Here is a 10,671-nt window from a genome sequence, read left to right as displayed (position 1 = left end):
GACTGGAGGTTTGGCCGGGCCATCATGTCTGGGGCCAGAGAGACCTGGGCTCTGGTGTTAGGAGACCCTACCACGTGCACCACACTGAACTCAGGCTGAGAGCCCAACATTTCAGCTACCCTGCCCACAAGAAAAAGTCATAATAAACCACTATTTCCTTACAAAAATAAATATTTCCAGGAGGTAAAAACCCAAGTACAGAGGCCGGGGAGGGGGGCCAACATGGTATATGAGTGTCATGGTTCGTCCCTTTAGCAAGCATGAGCTGGGGTATCGGGGCCCTTTCTGTGCCTGTCATGGCTCACAGACACTCACTCCCCTTGCCCACCCCAGGATGCACAACTTATCTGACTTTTTATGCATTTGTTTTTTGTGATTTTTCAAGACAGGGTCTCTCTGCATAGTCCTGGCTGGCCTCAAACTCAGAGACCCACCTGTCTTTGCCTCCCAAGTGCTGGGATTAAAGGCTCTGGCCAAAGCTCTGGTTAAATCTGTTTCTATCTTACATTATGAAGAGAGTCAGATTTGGAAAATGTTCAGTTTAAGATAGGTCGTCACAGGACCAGGTTGTTATCAGCCAGAGGAAGCCACGCTGTAGGAGAGGCGAGTGGTGAGCTGTCTTCAGCGCCGCCGGAAGGCACGGGAGATTCTCCAGGCATTTGGCTCCTCATACCGATTGTACAGGGGCTCCAGGCGCTGCTGTTTCTTCTGCTTGCTTAGCTTGGTTGGGTCAGAGACCTTGAAGAAAGCTGGAGCAAACTCCACAAGCCACCGGGGGTCGATGGTGGTGACCTCGCGCATGTACTCCTTTGTGGTCAACACTAATTCGTGGTATACCACCCTGTGGGAGACAGACAGGACTCAAGCCTTGGATTAGGTCCCACTCCACAGCCTGTTTGGTCCCCTGGGGGAGCACAGCTGAGCTGGCATTTTGTTCTATCATTTCTCCTGCCTAAACCCTTGGTAGTCTGTGTGGTCTGTTTATGAAGCCAGGCCTCAACACTGGAGGCCTACATCCTTCCAACACACGCCTGTCACAAAGGAACAGAGTGCTGGGATTGCAGGTATTTCAAAAACCTCTTTTTGTTTGTTTTGTTTTGTTTTGTTAAGACAAGGGTTTCTCTGTGTAGCCTGGCTGGTCTCGAAGTCACAGAGATCTGCCTGCCTCTGCCTCCTCAGTACTGGGATTAAAGGCGTGCGCCACCACCGCCTGGCTCTGAAACCTCTTAAGATCATCTCACTAGATGATTTCTAAGATCTTTCTTTCCCTGCTCTCACCCTTATAGTTTCACTTCTCTTAAAAGGGCTGCTGATGGGCTAGAGAGACAACTCCGTAGGTAAAGCACTGGCCTTGCAAGAGTAAGTTTGGTCCTCAGTACCCACACAATGCCAGACACAGCGACGTGCACTCGCAATCTCAGTGCTGAGGAGGGACACACAGAGGATCCCTGGGGTTCACCGGCCAATCTAGTCTAATCGGTGAGCTCCAGGCACCAAGATTATCTTAAAGGGAGGGAGACTGTATTCCCAAGGATACTCCTGAGGCTGTCCTCTGACCGCCACACACATGCACAGAGGTGCACCTGTACACACATACACATGCACAAAGGTGCACCTGTACACACACACACACACACACACACACACACACACACACACTAAAGAAAAGAGGAGAACATGCTAGTATATCTAACTTGGGCTCCGGCTACTCTAAAAATACAAGCAAAGTGAAAATGAGACGTGGGGATGTTAGAGACTCAGAGGTTCTCTCTGCACAGAACCTGCCACCTACCATTCTGGCTGTCTGTTGAACAGGGCACTGGAAGGATGGATGTAGACCACCTGCTGGTCAATCAGTGTCCGGTAACCCTCTTGTGGGTCCTTCTTGGCAGCATTCCGGAAGAAGCCGCTGCAGATGGCCTTCTGCACTCGGACTGTGGACTTACCACAGGAGACCACATCTAGCTTGTGCCTGTCACGACAGTAAGAGTAGAGAAGCCATGAGCCTGCTCCGTGCACACTGCTAGCTGCTCAGTGTTCTACCTGAGCATCCTCACAGGAGTCAGCAGGACCTTCCTTGCAGCACACTACAGAGGAAGCACTAGACATGGGGGGCATATGATAGGACTGAAAGCCAGACGCTTGGCTCAGGCAAGAATTCAACCCCAGCCGGGCGTGGTGGAGCACGCCTTTAATCCCAGCACTCAGGAGGCAGAGGCAGGAGGATCAATGTGAGTTTGAGGCCAGCCTGGTCTACAAAGCGAGTCCAGGACAGCCAAGGCTACACAGAGAAACAAAACAAAGCCAACAACAACAACAAAAAGAATTCAACCCCAGACTAATGAGCCAGAGGCTTTTAAGCAACGCATTCTTTTTTTTTTTTTAGTTTTTCGAGACAGGGTTTCTCTGTGTAGCCTTGGCTGTCCTGTCCTCAGTTTGTAGACCAAGCTGGCCTTGATCTCACATCAATCCACCTGCCTCTGCCTCTGCCTCCCAAGTGCTGGGATTAAAGGCACGAGCCACCAGGCCCAGCAAGCTAAGCAGTCTTAACTAATTAAATTATCTTCCTCTTAAGAAGTTTCTGAAGCAATTTTTAGCGACACTCCTGCCTAGGAAGAGAGCCTAAAAGAAGTAAGGTGGTCACTGGAAGAAAAGTGTTCTCTGAGAAACAAGCAGCCAGGTGCCTGTCACTGTGCAAATACATTTGGAGCTGATCAGACATAGACCCACAGAGACATGACAACCCCAAACAGTGATGTCACCGCATTCCCAACTGACCTGTCCATTATGCCTAACATCTGCTTGCGAATGTCCTGGGCCCGGCGTAGAGAACGAGCCTGGATGAAGTTCTCATAGCACCATGGGTTGGAGAATTTGTTGTTCTTCCAGGAGTTGTACACGGCCAGCAGGGTGAGGTGGTCCCCTTCGGTCTGGTGGAACTTGGCTTTCTTCTGATCTGCAAGGGCCTGTTTATCCTGCCAAGCAGTGGGACATAAAGTCGCTTCTTACCTAACAACGACTAAGTGGGTCGATAGCACAGAAACCTAAGGGAGCCCTTGTCACAGCCCCTCCAACAAACAGCGCAGCACACTGCTGTGTGGTGCCATACAGCAGTGCATCGGACACAGGGAGGAGGAGCACCTTACCTTGGGTCGGTAGAAGACGTTCTGCACAGACAGCATAGACACAATGGTGAGCATCTCTTCGCTGCAGCCCAGATGCACAGACATGATGAGCATTTTACAGAGCATTGGCTCCAGAGGGAACTCCGCCATCTACAGGAAGAAGAGGAAACTACAACTGTTCTAGGCTTGGAAGGCAAGGGTCGCTGGTGTTGTAGGGTGCCTGTCTCCACCACATATTTTCTTTGCTAAATAAGCTCTCAGAGCCTAAGAACATAACTACTGTTGATGTAACAGGGAATGTTGCAGATACCATTTGTTTTTAAGAGCTAGTTCCAGGCTAACCTGGGCTACATACAAAAACAACCTGTTTTCAAATAACAACATTAATAGCAACCATCAAAATAATCAAGACTAGATTCAGTAATATATCCTGAGTGAAAATAACTGCAAATAGTCTTTACTATTGAGAAAAAAACATTTGAAGTGATAATATAAAATTAAAATTAAAAATGCAAAACCTCAAAATGGTAAGATGGCTCAGCAGGTAAAGGTGCTTGCCATATAAGCCTGGTGCTTGGAGTTCAATCCCCAGAACACACATAAAGGAAGAAAAAGAGAACTGACTGCACAACTTGACACCTGTGACCTCCAGCAGTCACGCATACGACTACTAACAGGGAGGCAAGACGATCAGAAGTCCATCCTTAGCTACACACACAGGTCAAGGCCAGCCTGGGCGCATCTCTCCACTTCCCCTTCGCCATCCTTCTAAAGAGCATTTAATCCTACTCAAAGCTTCCCTGAGGCCTCAACACTCACAAAGTGTTAGACTGGCCAGAGAGTCTTCCACAGAGCACCGCAAGTTCTCTCTGCCCCTTACCCTGCGTCCCAGGCGAGTGAGCAGGCCCTCGTCATCCAGGGCCCCCAGCGTATACAGCTGCTCCATGGCTGTGATCAGAGTTTCCATTGGTGGGGCATCCATGAAGTCGAAGGACAGCAGGTCGTTAATGCCCATGGCCTAGAAAAGAAAGTAATAGGAAGATGAGCCTCACCAGTTAAAAGAAAGGCAGTCCCGCCACACTCTCTACAGTTCTCCCGTGCCATTAGGAAGCACGGTCAGCGGAGCAGCAACCTCCAGACTCAAAGCGCAACTACTAACAAGCATGTGTCCTCTCAGGAAACTTTCTTGCTGCCTCCACTTCCCAAGTGCTGGAACTAGAGGTGTGTGCCACTGTGCCTGGTTTACGCAGTGCTGGGGACGGAACCCAAGGTTTCATGACTGGGAAGCAAGTACTCTGCTAACTGAGCTAAATCACTAGGCCCCTCAGGAAACTTATAAACAATCCTTCTGTGCTAGAGATGGCTCGGGGGTAGGGACACAAGTTCAGTCCCAGAGCCATCAGCTTATCACCATCTGTGACTCTAACTCCAGGCCATCCAGAGCCCTGACGTGCTAGGACACCTGCACGTGAACACCCACGTGTAAGTATATACAATATGCTATACATAGTTATACATCTTTAAACAAAACAAAAACACTTCTGAAAAATAATTAAACACACACACAATATCACAACAAAAGGATAAATTTTAGCCCAGTTTTTAAAAGTGCTAGGGGCTGTGTGTGGTGGTGCCCAGCTCTCAAGAGGGAGGCAGAGGCGGTGGACCTCTGTGAATTCAAGACCAATCCTAGACTATAGAGTGAGACCTTGTCTCAATGCCTGCCCCTTCCAAAAAAGGGGTGGTAGTGAAAAACTTGGTTCAAGGTCATTCTTGACTACACATCAAGTTCTAGGCCAACCTAAAATACATGAGACCCTGTCTTAAAACATTAAAGAAGGGCCCAGATAAAGCTGCTGACTGTAACCCTGACAACCTGCATTTAATTCCTGGAACCCCCAAGGTAAGAGAGAACCAACTCCCAAAAGCTGCCTTCTGACCTCCACACGCATTCGGCATACACTCACCTCCACTCACACACTGGAAAAGGAAAAAGGGAATCCACAGAAGTGGGGTGCGAGCAAAGCTAAACATTTAAGTAGATGTCTCACCAAAGACGACACACAAGCTCTAGCAGGACAATGCAAGTCAAAACTGCAATAAGCCACTGGGGATGTAGCAGGGTAGGAAAAACCAAAACCCAAACCAAAATCATCTGGCTTCTGTGAGCACCTAGACCTATGTGTACATACCCCCCCCCACATACACACATAATAAAAAAATAAATCTTGTGCCAGGCGGCGGTGGTGCACACCTTTAATCCCAGCACTTGGGAGGCCGAGGCAGGTGGATCTCTGTGAGTTCGAGGCCAGCCTGGTCTACAAAGGGAGTCCAGGACAGCCAGGGCCACACAGAAAAACTTTGTCTCGAAAAACCAAAATAAATAAATCTTTACAAAAACATATTGAGGCCAGGCATGGTGGCGCATGCCTGTAATCCCAGCACCTGGGAGGCAGCCAGGTGGATCTGTGAGCTCAAAGCCAGCCTAGTCTACAGAGTGAGTTCCAGGACAGCCAAACAGCCACACAGCGATACCATGTCTCAAAACAAAACAAAGAAACATACTGAGGGGTCAGAGAGATAAGCAGCAGTTAAGAGCAACAACTGTTCTTCCAGAGGACCCAGGTTTGATTCCCAACACAGACAGGGCAGTTTACAACCATCTGCAGCTGCAGTGTCAGAGGATCCAGTGCCTTCTTCTGGCTTCCTCAGGCATATACACTTGGTAGATAGACATACTTGCAGACAAAGCACCCATACACATATAAATAAACAATTTAAAGCACATAGTAAAAGTAGTAACTTAAACTGGATATGGTAGCACACACTTTTAATCCCAGCACTTGGGAGGCAGAGGCAGGCAGATCACCGTGAGTTTCAGGCCAGCTTGGTCTACAAAGCTACTCCAGGACAGCCAAGGCTAACACAGAGAGACCCTGTCTCAAAAAACAAATCAAACAAACAAACAAAAAGGAAGTAACTTATATATCTATATCCTAATGTTCACAGCAGCAGAAGTCACAAGAGCCAGATGGCAAAAACACTTCAAATAACCACCCTCAGATGAATGGAGGGAAAATACACTGAGCACTTGCAATAGGATATGACCCTGAGTCAGGTATGAAATCCCAGCACACACTGCAGCCTGCAAACACCTCGAAAGCACGATGCTAAGTCAGGAAGACACAAATGGACAAATACTGTATGAATTCACTTAGGTATGTTAGACAGACTGGGCAAGCACTCACACACACACACACACACACACACAGAGAGAGAGAGAGAGAGAGAGAGAGAGAGAGAATGTAGCATAGTTACAAAGGCTGGAGACTGGGGAAAGAGAAGTCAGCTAAGGAGACAACGCGGACACTCCGGGAACAGATCAATATGATGGCTGCATAAAGCTGCTACTGGACCTGATGTTGTGGCATTAACTTAAAAGCTACGCTGGCCAAGCACAATGGCTCACATCTATAATCCTGGCACTCTGGAAGTAGAAGCAGGAGGATCGCAAGCGTGTGGCCAGCCTGAGCTACACAATAGGACTCTGCCTCAAAATAAAAGCCGAACAGCAAAAGAAGCCACAGTGGCTAGTGGTACAGCTCGGTGAGAGTTTAGTGTGTAGGGGGCTGTAGGCTCAAAGCCCAGCACCAGCCAGGTGTGCTCAGGCAGAGGCAGACAGATATTTGTGAGAGTCTGAGGCTAGCCTGGTCTACAAATGAGTTCCAAGTGACGCAGGACTACACAGTAAAGCCCATTCTCAATAAGCAAAGGACAAGAAGGAAGGAAGGAACAGGATAAAGAGGAAGGAGGAGGAAGAGGCAGAGGACAAAGGAGGAGGAGGAAGAGAAGAATGAAATGAAGAACGACAGACCAAAATAAGCCTAGAGTAAGTCACACATTTTATATTATGCATATATTACAATAATTAAAGACGTATAGCATCTCTGGCCTGTCTCCTGCACATCTGTGGAGTGCTTCATACACAGGAGGTGGCAGGGACATAAAGTCAGTGCCAACATGGCTCCTGCTCTCAAGAGTTCTGGGTATGGGAACTATTTTCACAAGCACAGTGTGTGTGACACATGTGCACTGCACAAAGCAGGCTAATATACTCATCAACTAATTTGGTGAAGAAATGTCTCAATGATGCTCTATTCAAGTGTGTATGAAGGGTGATGTGCTTTCTACTCTTTCTCATAAAATGTCGGTGATCGTAAGCACAGCAGGTATCCAATAACTGCTTATTGTGTGAATAATAACCATGAAGAGTTATGTCAGCAATCACTGTGCCAAGTGCCTTCGCCTGCATCGCTCCACCGAGCTCTCCAGCAAATACTATTAACAGTTCCCTTTTCAGGGCAAGATCACAGAACAAAGGGAGGAACAGATAAACTTGCCCAAAGTCATATGGGCAAAGGTAGAGTCAGGGCCACAGAGGCCTCCCTGGCAGCCCCAGGGAGCATGGTGGCTTTTCTCTGAAGCTCTGCTTTACCCTGTCTTACATGAAATGAATAATAAATGACGAGAGAGCACTCTGCACTGGTGAGGCGCCAGGACTCCAGGGCAGCACTGGCGTCGGGGGACATGCCACGAGTTGGGAATGACTCATGTGGCTCCTCCTGCCAAAAGAGGATGAAGAGCCTCGCTGGGGACATGGAGAGGGAAACAGGACAGCTGGGACCCAGACAGACTTCCTGGTAAAGTGTTAGAACCAGCACATCTTTTTTCCTTTTATAAATCAGGATTCAAAGCTGTAGAGATGGCTCAGCAGTTTTGCTGTTCTTCCAGGGACCCAAGTTCAATTCCCAACAGCTGTGTCAAGTTCATAACGACCAGAGGGATTCTGATGCCTCTGGCCCCTCTCTGAGGGCATCCGCGTTCATTCACATATCCACATGCATACAATTAAAAATAAAAATAAATGTTAAAAAAAAAAAAGACTTAAAAACCAGAGTTCATCCCATATGGTGTCTTTATTCCCAGCACTTGGGGGTAATGGTAAGTGGATCAAGGCCAACATAGTTTATATAGCAAGTTCCAGGCCAATACATAGTAAGACCTTGTGTGTGTGTGTGTGCGTGTGTGCGTGTGCGCGCGCACGCACATGCACACATACACAATGCAAGGGAAGAATAGATTTGGATCTGAAAGCTAAAGTACGTGGGGGTAAATGTGTTGGTCGGCAGTTTGGCACTAATTATATTTGTCTAATTTCTTTTTAGAAAATACCTCCTAACTAAACCTAGCACAACCAAATATCCTGCTGGTTATTACAGTAAGAAACAAATGTGCATTCACAGGAGACTGCAATTTCAGCCCAGCCCTGCACAGGGAGCTGTTATCACAAACAGTGGATGAGCCTATGAGGTGAACTGAGTATAGGGCTGTGGAGCAGCCATTTCCCCAGGCCACTCTCAGGAGAGAATGGTTCTTACCTTGAGGGACAGCACCGTGCTGGCCAGGTTGGTCCTCTGAATTTCCGGCACATTGGTGGTCAGCATTTCGTCTCGGTAGGCACGTTCTGTGTACAGCCTGTAACACTTCCCTGGGCCGGTTCTCCCAGCTCTGCCAGCTCTCTGCTTTGCCTGAGCCTAGAGGGTGAGCACATAAAGCACCAGCTATAAAACACCACTTGGCAGCTCCATCCAGGAAATCTTTTGGGAAGAGACTGGCCAATGCTTTCTGTTTACTTTTTATGTGGCAGAGTCAGGGTTTAACAGAGATATTTTAGTCTAGACTTTAGGCATGAGGGTTAGGGAAAGAGTGATGCTCAGAAAGACAGAGCCATCAGAGCACAGGGGCGGGGCCTTTCATAGTCACCCACCTCCTCTAGGACCATTTCCAACACTAGAGATGTTCCTACCAACTCCCAGTACTTCTAGAATGTTTATTCCAGGGAGGCAAATACAAGAGAGGTGAATGGAAGAAATACAGAGAGAAGAATAAACAATGGAACACCAGCTCCACGCCTTTAATCCCAGCACTTGGGAGGCAGAGGCAGGCAGATCTCTGTCAGTTCGAGGCTAGCCTGATCTACAGTGCAAGTCCAGGACAGTCAAGGCTACATAGAAAAAAAAAAAAGGTGCGAGGTACAGTTGGGCAGTGGTAGTGCACACCTCTAATCCCAGCACTTGGAGGACAGAGGCAGGTGCATCTCTATGAGTTCAAGGTCAAGTTTGAGAAAGGATACAAGACAGAGAAGATCAAATGGTTTTTCCAGAAGCTTCACTTTTAGGTATATTTTCATTTCCATCATTAAAAAAATTTTTTGAAAGAAAACAAAAAAGTGCAAGTTACAATGAATCTGACCCTAATTTTATTCATTGCTGGTTTTTTGCTCTGTTTGTTTTTTGAGACAGGTGCTCACAATGTAGCCCTGGCTGCCCGAAATGGAAAGTGCTGGTGTTAGTGCTAAAGGTGTGTGCGTGCCATCATGCTGGGGGCTTTTTTTTTTTTTAAACACAGGGTCTCTCTATGTAGCCCCAGTTGTCCTAGGATTTGATATGTAAGCTACATTGGCCTGGAACTCAGAGATCCTATCTTGGCCCCCCAAGTTTTGAGATTATAGGCATGAACCACTGTGTCCCGTTTATGAAATGCTTGATGTGTATATACAAATTATTAGGATGAAATGACTGGAGAAAACACTCCAACAACTTGTCAGTGGCTTAGTCTGTGGGTGGCTTATACAAGGCTTCTATTTTTTGTATTTCCTTATTGTTTTTCTGTGGATGTGGATATACATGCAGGAATTTATGTGCACTGCACACACTGGAGCCCTCAGAGGCCACTGCATCTAGAACTGGAGTTATTGGAGGTTGTAAGCCACCACACAGGTGCTGGATCGGAAGGAACCCTCTACAAGCGCAGTCAGCACTGCTGAGCCACCTCCTGAGCACTATGTGACTTTTAAGACTTTAATAAACACCCAGTGTAGAACATGCAATAGTTAACAGTGAAGAAAATCAAGTTCTTAAAAAGTAAATGGCTGGGTGTGGTGGCTCATGCCATTAATCCCAGCATTTACGAGGCAGAGGCAGGCATATCTCTGTGAGTTCAAGGCCAGCATGGTCTACAGAGCAAGTTCCAAGACAGCCAGGGCTACACAGAGAAACCCTGTCTCCAAGAACACTAACAACAACAATAACAAAATGCAGCATGAAAGGACAATGAGCCCTAAGAGCCTGGCGGAAGCCACACAGCTGAGGCTGCACAGCGCGCAGGCGCCTCCCCAGCTCAGGAAAGGCACAAGTAGCCAATTGTCTGGTCCTCACCAGCGGTCCTAAGAAGCTGTATAGAGCACATGTGCCGTACCCAGGCTTCTAGAGCCAAACCCTGGCTTTGCCAACTGTATGATAACAGGCAAGTCCTCCACTCCCTCTATGCCCTCACATCCTGGCTACTACTCAGGGCCGGGGTGAGAATGTCCCAAGGCAAGGCAATGTCCCTAGGACGGTGCCTGGTACCTGGTAAGCACCTTGTGAGTGTTCGTCATTATTACTACTAAAGTATCAGAATGGAAATAGCTTTGTGGTTTTTATAA

General features: G+C 47.6%; 1 protein-coding gene across 2 annotated transcripts in view; it reads right to left on the bottom strand.

Moving 5' to 3' along the window:
• Window positions 1-153: 153 nt before the first annotated feature.
• Window positions 154-10,671, bottom strand: part of DHX8 (DEAH-box helicase 8) — a 32,548-nt gene continuing 22,030 nt past the window's right edge. Inside the window, exons 18-23 of one of the 2 annotated variants that reach the window (XM_084748027.1) lie at window positions 8,564-8,719; window positions 4,006-4,143; window positions 3,147-3,275; window positions 2,779-2,975; window positions 1,793-1,972; window positions 154-841 (exon numbers count right to left, since the gene is read on the bottom strand). In XM_084748027.1, coding sequence (XP_084604153.1) covers window positions 622-841; window positions 1,793-1,972; window positions 2,779-2,975; window positions 3,147-3,275; window positions 4,006-4,143; window positions 8,564-8,719 — 1,020 coding nt within the window. In that variant the 3' untranslated portion in view covers window positions 154-621. Of the gene's footprint in view, window positions 842-1,792; window positions 1,973-2,778; window positions 2,976-3,146; window positions 3,276-4,005; window positions 4,144-8,563; window positions 8,720-10,671 lie in introns of those variants that run through there. The other variant, XR_014772802.1, reaches the window with a different exon arrangement.

Source organism: Acomys minous, assembly GCF_964271855.1.
Source record: "Acomys minous genome assembly, chromosome: 12".
Taxonomy (NCBI): domain Eukaryota; kingdom Metazoa; phylum Chordata; class Mammalia; order Rodentia; family Muridae; genus Acomys; species Acomys minous.
This window is presented reverse-complemented; position numbering and strand designations above follow the sequence as displayed.